The sequence below is a fragment of the Bubalus bubalis genome, chromosome 1 (genome assembly GCF_019923935.1).
Source record: "Bubalus bubalis isolate 160015118507 breed Murrah chromosome 1, NDDB_SH_1, whole genome shotgun sequence".
NCBI classification, from domain to species: domain Eukaryota; kingdom Metazoa; phylum Chordata; class Mammalia; order Artiodactyla; family Bovidae; genus Bubalus; species Bubalus bubalis.
In genome coordinates this window covers 196,688,291-196,705,550 of record NC_059157.1, presented here as the reverse complement: position 1 = coordinate 196,705,550, position 17,260 = coordinate 196,688,291, and the positions used below count along the sequence as shown (strand labels likewise).

Here is a 17,260-nt window from a genome sequence, read left to right as displayed (position 1 = left end):
ACAACTTGCTTTCTCTTTTACATGTTGAAGTACTTTGGCCCAATAACTTGCCACATCAAAGGAGTTCATCTGCCTATTGTTTGTGTCTTGCTTCCTTCTTCTGTGGGTTTTATTTCCTCTTTAAGTCTCTTTTCCATTTCTACCCATTACAGAGGGATAAGGTCTTATACCCAGGCAGGGAATTTCTTCATAAAAGCCGCTCCTCTGAGTCTGGATCTCCCAGCACCTTCTCTTCCGAGACAAGCTTAATCATGGTGTTAAACTGCTTGAAGGGCTGGACTCGTGCTTTTCCATGCATGTCTTTCAAGAGCAGCAGCAAAGAAAGTCACGTTTTATTGACTTCATTGCATTTTGTTTCTTTTGTTACCACCAAAGGGAGCAAGTGGACCTCCGGGCAGCAAAGGAGAGAAGGGAAGCGAGGGACGCAAAGGACCTCAGGTGCGTGACTAAGGTGGTCTTGTCCGTGGCCTGCAACCTTCCTTCTCCTCTTGCTTCAAAAACATCTTCACCCAGAGATTATTTTATATTATCTAGATGTGGAGTCTTTCACTTGAGGATTCACTTGGGACAAACTGGGGAGAAAGTACTTAGCACAGCTCAGATTCCTTGTTCATTCCCCCTTCTTCTTCTCTGGGGTGGATTCGGAAAGCACAGACCTACTTCATCTGCCTGAAGTAAGCCATTAGGAGAATTCACATCATGCTAACTCAGGAACATTTAAAAACCTGATACATTATTCAGGCTTTTCTAACTTTTGAAAATTATCTGTGCCATGCCTGTCTCCATTGACGAGAGATATTTGAAACTGACTCTACCAAGATCGCTTGCTATCCAAATTTATTTGATTCCAAAGTTCAGCTTTGAATTCACTCCCTGAAGATACTTGGTTCCTGAGTTTCTGATGGTGAATAATGAGAGTGTGTATGGGAAGAGATTCATATGAAAAACGTTCTGAATCTGTTCACCTTTTCAGTGCAGATGGCGAGAGTCTAGAAGGCAAGGGATACCTGTGTTTGCTTAGTGATCTTCCCATCATGTTTGTAAGAGACCTTTTGGCCCCCTTTGTAGGTTCGGGACACATTCAGCGTCCTTTTCACACACGTGGGTGGCGCAGAGCACAAAAGTGACAAGGACAGCACAATGTCTTGTTCTAGCAAGATCAGTTCGTTACAAAGTTGCCACATTCAGAAATAACATGTGTTGTGTCTAGGGTGCCATTTTCATTTCTCACTAAGGCCCCATCTGGACTAGCCACATCCCTGTAAATGAAGACTTGGGCTCCTTTAACCAGGACTGAAGCCCAAGGCGTCTGGTTTCAGGTTGGGTCTCTTAAGCAAGTATCAAGAAGTCGGTAGAAATGACACAAAGAAAAGGCAATCTGTTCTGACAGATTTTGTATGAGTTGTTACAGTGCCAACATCTGTGTTTCCTGTTTTCTTTCAGGGTGCTCCTGGACCAGTAGGAGATAAAGGGAGTGTTGGAAGGCCTGGTCCTTTGGGGAAAAAGGTAAATTCCTACAGATTTCAAATGCTGAGAAAAGAGGAGCTCCATTTTTTTGATTTTCATGTTAATTCTTCACATGATCCAGGCACCATCAATCACTCACCTGTTTTCTGCAATAGATTCTTTTCCTTCCTCTGTGAAATCGCCTCATTTCACTAGGAGAGACACAGTTTATTCACCTATCATAAAGCAACTCTGATAAACTCAACTTCCTGGTTTTCTGAATGCATCAAGGCAATTGTGGCAGAGTCGGCCAGGGACATGGGGGATGTCAGAACTCAAATCTGTTCATGCATGCAGTCCTCTGTCTAACTCAACCTGCCTTCTTGGAAGTGTCCTTCCTGGAGATCCTTAGAGAACAGACCACTGGCCTGTTCAGTATCTCACTCCCTGCTCAAAACCTTTCAGAGGCTCCTCCTCCAGGGCAGCTTCACGGGCCTGATACCCATTCAGTCATACAGGGGGCCTCACTTTGAAGGCACTGTGCTTGACTTTATGCTCCGCTTTCATCGTCTGGAAGGTCTTTGCATTTGGGCTAAGGGTCCATGCTTCCATGTGGGTCCCAGAAATTATATCACTGGTCCTAATTTCCCAGTGGCCCTAAGGAAAATCTCTAAACTTTCCAGTAGCTTCAGTTCAGTTCAGTTCAGTTGTTCAGTCGTGTCTGACTCTTTGTGACCCCATGGACTGCAGCACGGCAGGCCTCCCTGTCCATCACCAACTCCCTGAGTTCACTCAAACTCACGTCCATCGAGTCGGTGATGCCATCCAGCCATCTCATCCTCTGTCGTCCCCTCCTCCTGCCCTCAATCTTTCCCAGCATCAGGGTCTTTTCCAATGAGTCAGTTCTTTGCATCAGGTGGCCAAAGTATTGGAGTTTCAGCTTCAGTATCAGTCCTTCCAATGAACACCCAGAACTGATGTTTAGGATGGACTGGTTGGACCTCCTTTCAGTCGAAGGGACTCTCAAGAGTCTTCTCCAACACCACAGTTCAAAAGCATCAGTTCTTCTGCACTCAGCTTTCTTTATAGTCCAACTCTCACATCCATATATGACTACTGAAAAGACCATAGCTTTGACTAGATGGACCTTTGTTGGCAAAGTAATGTTTCTGCCTTTTAATATGCTGTCTAGGTTGGTCAAGTAGCTTAGAAGGCTCTTTGACCCTATTTAATTCTAAAGCTTCCTCCCTCATCTTGCTCCTGTGTAGCTGCCCTGGCTTTTCACTTTCCCTTCCCTTTTCCATACTCATTCCTCCCTTGGTCCTTCTTCCAGCTCGCACAACTCATACTTTAAGCCTCAGCATCCCTGTTTCCCTCCTTTAGGCAGCCAGCCTGCCAACCCCACCAAATCTGACTTAGAGTCCCCTTCTCTCTGTTGCCATGGCACCCTGAACTTCATCATGTGGTGTAGAATCGCCTAATTGTCTCTCTTCTAACCAGTGTTCTTGATGAGGGCAGAACCATCTCAGCTGTGTTCAACAGTTCCTTTTCCAGGACAGTAAATAATTGCTGGATGTGTGAATAAATCAGCAAATGAATTCACTCTCCCTGGAGTAAATTTTCCACTCTTCCCCATCCCCATTTGTCCATCTAGGGCATGGGAAAGCAGTGCTGAGTCCAGCCTTGGGCTGTGCTAATGTTTCCTACTCGCCTTTGGGAACATTATCCTTTGTTTCCTACACTCCCTTTCCTTACTGAGTACTGGACTCTCACGGAGAACACAAAGTATCCCCAGCAAACAGATAGAATGTCCTATGGTGGAAATCAGGCATGATTTTTACTGATCTGAAGCTCTTCTTGCCTCACTCACTAGGGAGAACCTGGGATTCCTGGAGATCCAGGGCCAGCGGGGCAAGTGGGACAGCGAGGAAAGCAGGTACGAGGTTTAAGAACCCCCACCCTTTCTCAGTTCCAAGGGCTCAGTGAAGGGAAGAGGGCTGATACGATCAGTTCAAGCAGCTGGGTCCTGAAGATGTTTTGGGACCTCCGAGGAAGATGTGAGGACATTCCTCTGGCTCCCTGCAGCTTTCATTCTGCAGCTGATCTGTCTGCTGAAACAAGGGGAGAACAGCTGTTAACAAGGAAAGTGGAATGCAGAGAGAATAACGAATGAGTTCAGTATGTTAACAACATATATGGCCTTGTCAGTTGCAAGTCAGGACTGCCAATTTCTCTTGAGTTCCTGCAAAACTCCAGAGTGATGAGAAGAGGGGAGGATCAAGAAGGATCAAGAAATAGGGTATCTGTTTTAGTATCTCTGGCTGTTCCAGGATCTCAGTAGCTCACTGAGCCACCAATATAGGAAAAATTTTATTTTCTTCTCAAAAATAATGTTTATTAAAATGTTGCGCATAGATATTGTAGAAAATTGGGTAAGCGTAAAACATGGGAAATGGGGAAGAAAAATTACCCATAATCCCACCATTTTGCAATATGTAACATTAATATCCTGGGATACCAAAAAACTTCTATTTTTCCCTATTAACACTGTTTCATGAACATATTTCCAAGTCATTATATTTTCCCCTCAGTGTTGCTTTTAATAGCTTCAAAATATTCTACTGAATGTGTATGTACCTTAGCTCATTTGACCGATTTCTTATTGCTGGATATGCAGTTTACTTTCTGTTTTTCACTGTTTTAAATAGCACACCAATGAACATTCTTATATGTAACTAAGTTTTTGGATGAAGCCAAAATTAATTTCTACATAGAAATTTCTAGAAGTAGCATAGCTAGGTCAAGGAATATGTACATATTTAATTAAGGCTTTAAACCCTATTGCAAGATGCCCTTAGGAAAATTCAAACAAGGTATGAATTGTTGTTATTCAGGAAAAGTAATCACTTCAGGGCATACATGCCAACAATAGTCATCGTCCTTTTTTTCCTTCATCTTTACCAATTTTATCTCATTACTGTTTCAAATTGCATTTCTTTGGTTACTAGTGAGGATAACAATTTTCCATATGTTTATTGGCCATTTATAATTCTTCTTTGAGGAATTCCTCACCCAGTGTTCTTTGGACTAGCTCTTAATTTTCCAGGAAAGTAACCACTACTGATTTGTCAGTCTAAATGGCCATCCCTCTGCCTCCTGCAATGTCTGAAAAGCAGAGCTGGCTGGTGAAGTACCAGAGCCATACCAGGAAGTGCAGAAAACTAAGCAACATGCATATTTTAAGAGTTCAAGGTCGTCAGGCCCTCTCTACCTGGAAGTCCCCAGGGCTTTGCTCCTGACACCATAATCTCCCCAGTATAAGTTACAATTAATTTTCACTCTTAAGAAACTGAAATAAACTCATATGTTCACAGGGTGATTATGGCATTCCAGGCTATGGTCCTATGGGACAAAAAGGAGTCAAGGTAAATATGGAAAACGATGATTTCTTTAATTGGTGAGTCTGTTACTTGTGTCCACCTCTTTGTGACCTCATGGACTGTAGCCCACCAGCTCCTCTATCCATGGAATCCTCCAGGCAAGAATACTGGAGTGGGTTGCCATTCCTTTCTCCAGGGGATCTTCTCGACCCAGGGATCAAACCCAGGTCTCCTGCACTGCAGGCATATTCTTAACCATCAAACTTAATAATAGAAGAAACGGTTATACTATAGAAATGGTATGTTGATTTATTTATGTTCTTTGCTGAAAATTGCAGGGTCCACGAGGATTCCTTGGAGATATGGGCCAAAAGGTATGGTACACATGAACTTGTCAAACTTGCCGTGATCTTGACCTTCTACATGAGAAGGAGGATAAGTCAGTAGATCTGAATGAAACAGGAAAAAAAAAAAAAGCAGGATAATTGGTTGCCTGAGCTTCATGAAAGAAAGGACCATACTTAACTCCTATAAATCCTTAAATTGGAAAAGATGTCCTTCACTGCCTGTTTTCCTTGTCTTGAAACCCTACCTCTAGGTACCCTCTCAAGTTCACTCCTTTGTCTTTTTCTTGATTTCTCTGCCCTGGTGATCTCATGCAAAACTCTTGGCTTCTGTTATTGTTCTTTGCCCTTCATTATCATGGCTTCACTTCCTCTTACCTGAAATATTACAAGAGTCTTTTCATTGGTTTCCTACTTCCAAATTTAACCTGTCTCAGTTAGTTCAAAACACTACTGTCACCTGATTTTTTCCAAGGTATAGCTTTGTTATGTTACTTTCTTGATCAAACATCTTCTAGAATTCCTCATTGCCTATCAGCCTGAATTTGACCTCCAAGGGCTACGACCAGACGCCACTTCCAGTTCAACCAGAGCAGCTCAGGTTATATGTGTGCTATACACTGGAATTCTGTGATAAGATTTCTTTTAAAAATCTTACAAATGAACTTATTTACAAAATAAACCTAAAGACACAGAAAACAAATGTGTGATTACCAAAGGGGAAAGTTGGGGAGGGATAAATTAGGAGTTTGGGATTAATATATACACTCTGCTGCTCCTGCTGCTTCTAAGTCGCTTCAGTCGTGTCCAACTCTGTGTGACCCCATAGACGGCAGTCCACCAGGCTCCCATTCCTGGGATTCTCCAGGCAAGAATATGGAGTGGGATGCCATTTCCTTCTCCAATGCATGAAAGTGAAAAGTGAAAGTGAAGTCGCTCAGTCGTGTCCGACTCTTACCGACCCCATGGACTGTAGCCTACCAGGCTCCTCCGTCCATGGGATTCTCCACACTCTACTATGTATAAAATAGATAACCAACTGTATAGTACAGGGAACTATACTCAATATTTTGTAAAAATTTTTAAGGAAAAAGAATCTGAAAATGAATATATATATATATATATGTGTGTGTATGTGTATAACTGAATCACTCTGCTGTACACCTGAAACTAACATCATAAATCAACTATACTTAAATAAAAAGTCAAATAAATAAAATTATCCTGTCTAGAAGAGTGGCTTCCAATCACTGATGGAAAATATGGGTGAAAAAATAGAATGTCTGAGATAATTGACTCAACCTCAGTATAGGAAAATAGCCAAGTTCTGAGTCCCCTTAAGTGTGCTTTTAATTGATGAATTACCAAAAGAGATTCTTTCCTAGGTGCAGAAGGGTACAAGTAGGGACTATATAAATAACTTTTAGGATAGGAGTTCTCATTGTAAAGGACCAATTTTCTAATTTGCTGATAAAGAGAAAATTAGCACATTTCAATTTCCAGATAAATGTGAAATTAGCTTATTGATTAAGGGCTAAATTAGTTTTCCACCCAAGTCAGAATAAATTTGTTTTTACCTTTTAACTTTTTGAAAAACGACTCAGGAATTTAGGAAGTAATTCATTGTTTGGTACTTTATAAAGTCAGTACCCCATATGTTTTCCTTGATTTTCAAGCAGTTCTTTTAATGTATTTTTAGTCACTGATGTAATAGCCATTGGATTTATATTTATGCATAAATATTTGTGTTCTCAGACAATTAAAATAGTTTGGGGAATATCTAAGTGTATCATTTAGACTTAGTTCTAAATGATAAGAGGAGATATATTTAATGTTTAATATGTGATATAGTTACAAAATCAATTAGGTTTTGGTTTGGAGAGAATTATTTTCGTATTTTCATAGCAAGCATTTTAACATCTTGATGTCTTATATTTGAATCTTTAGGGTGATGCTGGTGATCCTGGAATTCCTGGGGGGCCTGGACCCAAAGGATTTAGGGGATTAACAGTAAGTGATCTATAATTGCAGAAATAATGAATATTTCTTTGAAGATTCTGGCTTTTATGTTATAATTATAAATGTGGATTGTCAGTCCAACCCAGGGTCATCTGAAATGCCACTTCCTAGCTGTGTGAACTTCAACACAACTTTTCAGGGTCTCTATTGCTGTAACATGAGAGTTAAACTTAATGATGCCAAAAGTCACTTTGAGCTCCAAAATTCTATGGTTGCATGAATCTGAACTATTTTAAGTTTTTGCAGATTGATAACAAGCTGTTTCAATAAATGCCAGTGTCTTCCAGTCTTTTCTAAGACATATATTAAAGCCCAGAATATTAACCCTGCGAGTGGAAATCTTCCACTGTGGAGAAGCTGACATCTTCCCACTGTGTCCTGGAGCGTTTTCTGACAATTTTGGTTCCTAGAGCCATGGTCACTTGAGGTGTTCATTTTAAGGGAGTCTGTTGAGATGTTCTAATAGCAAAGTACAGAGTGTTATAGTTATTGAAAAACAAATGCTGAGACAAGCATCCTTTCATTTTAAAATTGAGTGTTATATCAATGGTCATTAGCATTGTGAAAGAGAGGCAATTCAGTAGATCCAATTTACATCTGGCTGGATATTTTTCATTAGCATCTATTTCCATTACCTTGAATTGTGGGGAATGATACAGCCAACCCATGTCCTAATGTTTGTGGGGAATTATTTTTCTTGTTTGATCCTTTGCAGATGGCAGGTTTTTATTAGATCTCCACATGCTCTAGTATATTTGCTTTTTTAAATGCTAATTCTAGCTTACGATTGATTTAGGTTTAAATGCACAGCCAGTGCCAGAGCAAAGGATGTCACTAGATGAAGAGGCTAGGAAGAAAATGGATGTTTACCAATTATTAAGAATGTCTATTTAAAGAGGCTCTTGATGAAAGTGAAAGAGAGGAGTGAAAAAGTTGGCTTAAAACTCAACACTCAAAAAACTAAGATCATGGCATCCGGTCCCATCACTTCATGGCAAATAGATGGGGAAACAATGGAAACAGTGACAGACTTTATTTTGGGGGGCTCCAAACTCACTAGTAAAGTAATGCTTAAAATTCTCCAAGCCAGGCTTCAGTAGTACATGAACTGTGAGCTTCCAGATGTTCAAGCTGGTTTTAGAAAAGGCAGAGGAACCAGACATCAAATTGCCAACATCTGCTGGATCATTGAAAAAGCAAGAGAGTTCCAGAAAAACATCTATTTCTGCTTTATTGACTATGCCAAAGCCTTTGACTGTGTGGATCACAATAAACTGGAAAATTCTGAAAGAGATGGGAATACCAGACCACCTGACCTGCCTCTTGACAAACCTGTATGCGGGTCAGGAAGCAATAGTTAGAACTGGACATGGAACAACAGACTGGTTCCAAATAGGAAAAGGAGTACATCAAGGCTGTATATTGTCCCCCTGCTTATTTAACTTATATGCAGAGTACATCATGAGAAATGCTGGGCTGGAAGAAGCACAAGCTGGAATCAAGATTGCCAGGAGAAATAGCAATAACCTCAGATATGCAGATGACACTACCCTTATGGCAGAAAGTGAAGAGGAATGAAAAGCGTCTCGATGAAAGTAAAAGAGGAGAGTGAAACACTTGGCTTAAAAGTCAACATTCAGAAAACTCAACATTCAGAAAAGATCATGGCATCTGGTCCCATCACTTCATGGAAAATAGATGGGGAAATAGTGTCAGACTTCATTTTTTTGGGCTCCAAAATTACTGCAGATGGTGACTGCAGCCATGAAATTAAAAGATGCTTACACCTTGGAAGGAAAGTTATGACCAACCTAAATAGCATATTGAAAAGCAGAGACATTACTTTGCCAACAAAGGTCTGTCTAGTCAAGGCTATGGTTTTTCCAGTGGTCCTGTATGGATGTGAGAGTTGGACTGTGAAGAAAGCTGAGCACCGAAGAATTGATGCTTTTGAACTGTGGTGTTGGAGAAGACTCTTGAGTGTCCCTTGGACTGCAAGGAGATCCAACCAGTCCATCCTAAAGGAGATCAGTCCTGGGTGTTCATTGGAAGGACTGATGCTGAAGCTGAAACTCCAATACTTTGGCCACCTCATGAGAAGAGTTGGCTCATTGGAAAAGACCCTGATGCTAAGAGGGATTGGGGGCAGGAGGAGAAAGGGACGACAGAGGATGAGATGGCTGGATGGCATCAACCGACTCAATGGACATGAGTTTGAGTAAACTTTGGGAGTTAGTGATGGACAGGGAAGCCTGGTGTGCTTCAATTCATGGGGTCACAAAGAGTCGGACACGACTAAGCGACTGAAGTGAACTGAACTGAAACTCACTGCAGATGGTGACCTCAGCCATGAATATAAAAGATGCTTATTCCTTGGAAGAAAAGCAATGACTAACCTAGGCAGCATATTAAAAAGCAGAGACATTACTTTGCTGACAAAGATCCATATAGCCAAAGCTATAGTTTTTCTAGTAGTCATATATGGATATGAGAGTTGGACCATAAAGAAAGCTGAGCACTGAAGAATTGATGCTTTTTAACTGTGGTGTTAGACAAGACTCTTGAGAGTCCCCTGGACTGCAAAGAATCAAACCAGTCAATTCTATAGGAAATCAGTCCTGAATATTCATTGGAAGGACTGATGTTGAAGCTCCAGTACTTTGGCCACCTGATGAGAAGAACTGACTCATTGGAAAAGACCCAATGCTGGGAAGGATTGAAGGTGGGAGGAGAAGGGGATGACAGAGAATGAAATGGTTGGATGGTGTCACGGACTCAATGGACATGAGTTTGAGCAAGCTCCAGGAGTTGGTGATGGACGGGGAAGCCTGGCGTGCTTCAATTCATGGGATCAGGGAGTCGGACACGACTGAGTGACTGAACTGAACTGAACTGAATAATGGCTATTTAGAATTAAAGATAAAAATTATAGTATCATCTCAATAAATGCTGAAAAAACATTTGACAAAATTCAATACCTTTCCCGTATAAAAACTCTTAACAAATTAGGTATAGAAGGAACGTACATCAACATAATAAAGGTCACATACAAAAAATTTGCAACTAACATCACACTCGACGATGCTAGGACCAGGTACAAGACAAAGGTGTGCACTTTCTCTACCCTATTCAACATAGTACTGGAAGTCCTAGCTAGAGGGATCACACAAGAAAAGGAAATAAAAGTCATTCTGATGAGAAGGGAAGAAGTAGAAGTGTCTATTTGCAGTCATATGATCTTAAAGCTGAAACTCCAGTACTTTGGCCACCTCATGCGAAGAGTTGAATCACTGGAAAAGACTCTGATGCTGGGAGGGATTGGGGACAGGAGGAGAAGGGGATGACAGAGCATGAGATGGCTGGATGGCATCACTGACTCGATGGACGTGAGTCTGAGTGAACTCCGGGAGTTGGTGATGGACAAGGAGGCCTGGCGTGCTGCGATTCATGGGGTCGCAAAGAGTCGGACACGACTGAGCGACTGAATTGACATGAACTGAACTGATCTTATAGATAGGAAATCTTAAAGACTTCATCAAAAAGCTGTTAGAACTAATAAATTCAGTAAAGTTGCAGGATACAAAATCAGCATATAAAAATAAGTTGTATTTCTAGACACTAACAATGAACTGTTGGGAAAATTATTTCTTCTCTGAGTTCTATGAGTAAAAAGGATGGCTATTTATATTAAAAGTAAGGAACTTGCTTGACTTGAATTATTTTTGCTTTTTCTAAATTTTTTAAAGCAATTATAAGGTCTCATTAGGGCTGAGGGAGTCCCCATGGATAGAGGATGTGGAAACTCATGTATGTTTCTCCCTGCAGCTCATGGTAGGCCAGAAAGGTGAAGCGGGCTCTCCTGGACCCCAAGGCCCCCCTGGACGGAGAGTGAGTATACTCAGGAGAACTAAGTCGTGTGTGGCTTCCTAGGATGCCAGATGGATCGGGCACAGAACTCAAAGTCAGAAACAGGGTTCAAGTCCAGGTTCTGTTTCTTGCTGCCTGGGTGCCCTTGGACGGGTCCCTGGGTCTATTAGTTTCCTTCTAAGATGGTAATGACGTGTCCTGTTTGAACCATCTCCAAAGGTAGCTGTTGTGAGGATCAGATAATCAAATGTGAATGCTCTTTGTAAACTATAAAGTTTCCATACAAATATGAGTTGTGACTGTTAATTTTTACTGAAGTTTTAAAATAGGGATAGAATTGCATAAGCTTCATTAAGGTGTCCTGACAAGTTGATCAGAGTTTCCCAAGCCACTGTTGTTACCTTCCTGAACTCATGATTTAGATTCTAAAGAGATATAGAGATAAAATTGCAACTTTCCTCTGTGATTGAATTACAAGGAATTCAGTTACCTCTAGAAGCATTCCTGAGCAGAGCCAGGCACATCTCTCACTGGCAAGATATCCACATCTCTATTTTAGCACCTTTTGTGTTACTGTGATGACTTATTAACCTGTTTCTCCCCTCCTAAAGAGAACAGTCAAGTAAGAGCTAAATGTTGCCAGTGCCTGTGTTTTGGGTGTGAGGTGCAGAAAGCAGTGTGTATGGGAGAGGAGAAATTGCTTCTCTTGTTTCGTACAGTGTGACTGTTTTCTGACTACCTCGAGGGGCTCTTTAACTTGCAACTTTATAAAGAAAACAAAAACATGGATCTTTTATGGAAAACTGAGTCTGTAATAGAATGAGAATCAACTAGAGTAAAGGATACTCTGATATAACTTTTTCTTTCTTTTGCATGAAGGAACTAGTGACTATTCTTAGTCACGTGGGTGAGAATCTATTTCCTGGGTCAGTCTGGACTGGTCTCCTTTCCAGATTCTGGAGTTCGCCCTGGGGGTCCCACATCTTCCTGCTCTTGTGTTTGGCCATGCTGGTCTAGACTGTGGCTTCTCTGTCTCAGGCCTGGGGCCCCTAGCTTCTCCTGAAGAAGTTGCTCCAAGTTATTCCAAGTCTTGGGACCTACTCTTTGCCATCTGGTCTTCTGTAGGATGTGGGCTGTCTAGCCTATTCATTAGTTGGAAACTTCCTCCTTCTGTTTAAATGGCTGAGCATTCTTTTCTGCTTTCTGCTGTCACTTATAAAGGAAAGAATGAGACTCTGCAACTTTTAGTGAGATGCATATTTCCTGATTTGGATCAGGAAGAAAATAAGCCCCCAGAGGGTAAAATCATGGATACCATCACAGTTCTGGTTAACAGTAGCAGCACACAGAGGGGCACCTCAGCACTCAGCAGACATTTAGCTGTTCATTGGATGGATGGATGGATAGATGGACGGATGTTCAAGTTGTAGTTTAGAAAGAAGTTCTTACACTGACATCAGTAGTTGAGCTTCTGGTGGGAGAGTCAGTGAAACATATAGCAGTCATGAACATGTGATAACATTTTCTGAAGCCAGCATCCTAGCTTTCACTAGCTGCCTAAAGGGATTCATATGTGCAAACACATTAAGAACCAAATGCCAAGAAGAAGGCTGATCCTCATAAAAGGAATTAAAAGAGAAAAAGAGAAAAACTCAGAGTGTCAAGAAAGGCGGCTGAGTGTGTTTAGGAGCCTTCCTTGACTCATCTCACGCGATTATCTGTACTCCTTCCACCCAACACCTTTCAGGATTTACGGGCTTGGTGTGCATGCTCTCCTGTGGAGTGTCCATTTTGCTATGTAACTGCCTTTTTCACATATGTGCCACTGCCAGAAATTTAAATATACTCAGTAAATGTCTCTCCTTCATGCTATTCCTTGGGAAGCTTACTGTTTATCATTTTAAGTATTCTTACAAGAAATGCCGTCTAAATGTTCTATCTGCAGTACACATATCGTTAAGAAATACTTTTGTTTCTTTCCTTCTTGTCGTCCTAGAAAAATCATTCAGTTCAGTCTAGGTAGATATTAGCTTAATTGATCATACACTGAAACAGAAAGGTTTATGCTCTTGGTGTGTGTGAGGAAACAGCGTTGAAGACTCCAGTTCTTCTACTAATAACTTGTTCTGTGTTTGTTTTCCTAGGGCCCTAAAGGGATGGCAGGGAAGCCCATATATTCTGTATGTATCTCATTATTCACACACACACAAAATGCAGCCCATTCCCTGCGAAATGAATATGGCCACTTGGAAGTCACTGTGCTAATATTTCTTTTTTTCCCTCTCCTTTTCCACGTACAGCAATGTGATCTAATCCAGTTCACGCGGGACCATAGTCGTGAGTATCTGTGTGTGTCTTAGGGCATTGGTGATGGGTGAGGGCACTTAGCACGAAAGCTGTGTGGGGATGCGGAATCAGTCAGCTGGACTTGCTGGTAGAGAAGCCGTATGTCCTTGGCAGCAGGCCTGCTCTGAGTGCCTGCTGTGGGAACAGCTCATGACAAAGGAGGAAGGAAAAGGCACAAGCCTTGGCCCAGAGGTGTACTTTCTAGAGGGAGAGAAAACATGCCTGTGAGATATGATGTGACCAACTCAAGAGGTGTGTGACTTAGCTCACACGCAGTTATGTACCAGGGCCTGGAGGGCATGGTGTTAAAAGGGTGACCATGGCGGTTTGAGGTTATATATATGCTGTTGCTGCTTGGTTGCTCAGTCATGTCCTGTGTCCGACTCTTTGCGGCCCAATGGACTGAGGCCCACCAGGCCCCTCTGTCCATGGGATTTCCCAGGTGAGAATACTGGAGTGGGTTGCCATTTCCTTCTCAAGGGGATCTCCCTGATCCAGAAATTAAATCCAAGTCTCCTGCATTGGCAGGCAGATTCTTTCCCACTGAGCCACCAGGGAAGCCCCTATATGTACACACACACACACACACACACACACATAGAAACACACTGGAAACAAATATGAGAAGAGAAATTGGGAAAATGTAGCCATGTATTATGTTAGGATGATAGACTTTTAGGTGGTTTTTCTTTCTTCGTGTTTCCATTGTGGTTTATAATCATGCCATACAATCACAATCAGAAGAATGGAAAATCTGAGAGACTTACTAGAGGAGATTAGATAAAAATGTAGTCATTGCAGGTGTATGACCAGGAAAGACCAACAATAGAATCAAGTTTAAAATACTGTAAGACCATATGGGGAGAGGTTTGGTACCACCGTGGATGAGCAGGCAGAGGAAGAACTGTGAAGAAAATAGATTGGTAGGAAGAAGTGATGAGTTTCCACATTTCAGAGGGAAAGGAATGCTGTGCAGACCCTAAAGTGAGATGATCTACTGGCAGCTGATGAAATGGAGTCCTTTAAAGGTGAAAATCAGGGAAGAAACTCAGAAAGCTGGAGTCACTAATGTCCTTAGAGCCACAGGGATGGATGAGATTCCCAAGAATGTGCAACTAGACAGACAGATACAGAAACCCAAGGGATAAACCCAGGAAGTTGCCCTAGCAAAAAGAGTGGACCTCACCCCAGAAAAACAACATTGCAGAGAGTCCTTCTAAGTTTGGGCAGCTTGGAAAAAGGCAAAAAGCAGCCAATGGAGAGAACTCCAAAGTGACGTGTTGGGTGGGGTGGGGCAGGGAACCCATGTCAAAGATGTCGCTTGAGAGCTAAAAGGCTCTCCAGCACAGTGAGGGGGTGAGAACCAGCCCGGGGCTCAGGGAGAGAACAAGAGGAGAGCCACTGTGGAGAGAAGACTGTGTGACCTAAATCAAGGACAACCCGAGAGGTAGAGGGGTGGGGAGGTGAATGCCTGCCTTGGAGGATTTGGGCTTTGAAGGGCACTTTCCAATACTGCATGAAAGGAGTTAGGAAATTCGGTGGTGGGGAGCGAGTGGGCAGGATTTGTAACCAGACCATGGAGCTACAGAATGCAGAACTGAGATGGGGAAAAAGACCTTTGGAGCTAATTCAGATGGCTTTCCTTGATGGCTGACACCCAAGGCCCCGCAGGGTTGGAACTGTGCTCCATCGGGGTTGTTCTTCAGCCCACACTGGGATGAGGGCCTGGGCCCTGGGCTAGTGGGTAGCACCTTCCCCCAGAATAAAATAAGATCTAGGAGGCTGTGGAGAATGGGGAGAGGGAGTGGTGGTTGGAAAAACATAAGAGGGCCCTAGTAATTACAGTTTTAGAAGAAGAGACAGGACTTTCAGGAAAAACTAAATATAAAACAAGAAACACGCTTGAAGGAAGTCAAGTAGTTTCTCCAAAGTCATGCAGCTTTGCCAGACTGAAACCCAGACAAAAGTGTCTGTTCCTAGAGTCTGTGCTTCTAGCGTCGCAGCTGGGCTGGAGGTTAACCAATGGGACTTCTCAATCAGAAGAAGGAGTCTATTTCAGGCCTTGAGATGCAGAGGAGGCGGTGGGCCCTGTGTGCCCTCTGCTGACTCTCAGCATCTCAGCAGCTGCAGGATAAAGACAAACCAAGTCCTCATAGGATTGACGTGAGGGGGTGCAGGCTGTGGGCGAGCAGGCACACAGCTGGGTTGTTGCCAGGGCTAGTAAAGTCTTTTAGTGTCTTGGCATGATCATTCGCTTCCAGGGTGTTGAGTAAAAGGAGCATGGAAATTGTTAGGGTTGTGCTTAAAGATTTACCATTATTCTCCCCCGATTCATCTCACGCATACCAACCAAATCACTTGGAGAAACCAGATGCTCTAGAGGAAGCCTTGGGTGTTCCTTCTGTCTGGATACGGAGATCACTCAAACACAGGAGCTGTTTTATTGTGTGTGTGTGTGTGTGTGTGTGTGTGTGTGTTTAAGCAGAGACAAAATTCATTTGGAAACCCCCACAGTTCAGCAGAAAAATAGAGGTTCCCAAAGGTGTTCATCAAGGAAGACAAGAAGACCCCATATTTTAGTCCTGGCTTGCTGAACGGCTCTCAGAAGGCTGTAAAGAGAGAGACAAAACAAGTTTAGCTATCATGCCAGTTGATCAGTGGCTCATCTGTTCTGTTTCTAAAACAAGTGACCAGTGAGTCAAATTTCAACCAGAGTTCTGCTAATGTCTGCTGGCCAGGGCTCGCAAGGAGGAAAGGTCAGGAAGACCCATAAAGTAGTAGAATTCTGTGTCCATCCTCCTCTCACGTTTAACCTTGACTTCCTGTAATTAGGAATTAGCCTCATTTGCAATAAGAGCTAAACAGAATACTAAGTTTTGTTGAAATTTTGTTTTGGGGGTTATTTAATTCCAAAAATGTAACAGACTCTTTCTCTCTCTCTCTCCTTTTTATAGCTTGTTGGAAAGGTGAGTATTCTTACCATATTATGTTTCTTGCTGAACTACTTCCTGCATTCTGACAAGCCCACATACACACTACTATATATAAAACAGATTACCAGCAAAGACACTGTATAGCACAGAGAACTCTGTTCAATATTTTATAATAACCTATAAGGGAAAAGAATCTGAATATATATATATATTTATATATATATATTTTTAAATATATATATATATATAAATGAATCACTTTGCTGTATGCCTGAAATTAATACATTGTAAACCAACTACATGTCAAAAAATAATAAAATAAGAGTAAAGATAAATGGGCTAAAGATTTGAAAAAGCACTTCATAAAGGAAAAAACCCTCTCATCCCCATGAGAAAAGGGGCTTCTAACTTCTTTGCAGACACGTATTATGACCATAACTGTACATGTCACGTTTGGACCTGACTATAAAATGCTGACCACCTGGTCCCCAACCCCTTCACAAGCTGTTCTTTCCAAGTCCTGCCACAGTTTCCAATTCATTTTCTTCACGGGGTAGGTTCTTTGCTGCTGAGCAGTTCAGGGCAAGGCCAGGTGTCTGACCTCATTCTGTTGCTCCATCTGCTGCTAAGTCTGTGGACCCTGACACCTTGGACAGGTGATGACTCCTTTCTTCCCTTTGACCTCCATTCACACCTCTCACCTCCACGTGTCCACCACTTGTCAGCCTGACCCAGAGGATGGAGGAGGAGCTTCCAGGGCCTCGACTGCAGCTGGCGTTCAGTGACCCCTCAGATGATGTTGCTCCTGAAACCAGTTAGATCAACTCCAAGACCTCCTGGTCTCCTAGAGGCCTGTTGAGATAGATTAACAGGGTCTTTGAGCTCATCCCAAAGTTTGGTGCCATTCCCTTCAATCCCCCCAAAA

General features: G+C 42.3%; 1 protein-coding gene across 4 annotated transcripts in view; it reads left to right on the top strand.

Annotated features, from left to right (window-relative positions):
* The window catches only part of COL6A5 (collagen type VI alpha 5 chain), a 161,387-nt gene that overhangs the window by 79,414 nt on the left and 64,713 nt on the right, over nucleotides 1-17,260 (top strand). For all 4 annotated transcript variants that reach the window (XM_025294091.3, XM_044948525.2, XM_044948537.2 and 1 more), the window contains exons 23-32: nucleotides 376-438; nucleotides 1,444-1,506; nucleotides 3,320-3,382; nucleotides 4,821-4,871; nucleotides 5,165-5,200; nucleotides 7,118-7,180; nucleotides 11,015-11,077; nucleotides 13,201-13,236; nucleotides 13,357-13,393; nucleotides 16,357-16,368. In XM_025294091.3, the coding sequence (XP_025149876.3) occupies nucleotides 376-438; nucleotides 1,444-1,506; nucleotides 3,320-3,382; nucleotides 4,821-4,871; nucleotides 5,165-5,200; nucleotides 7,118-7,180; nucleotides 11,015-11,077; nucleotides 13,201-13,236; nucleotides 13,357-13,393; nucleotides 16,357-16,368 (487 nt within the window). The remainder of the gene's footprint in view (nucleotides 1-375; nucleotides 439-1,443; nucleotides 1,507-3,319; nucleotides 3,383-4,820; nucleotides 4,872-5,164; nucleotides 5,201-7,117; nucleotides 7,181-11,014; nucleotides 11,078-13,200; nucleotides 13,237-13,356; nucleotides 13,394-16,356; nucleotides 16,369-17,260) is intronic.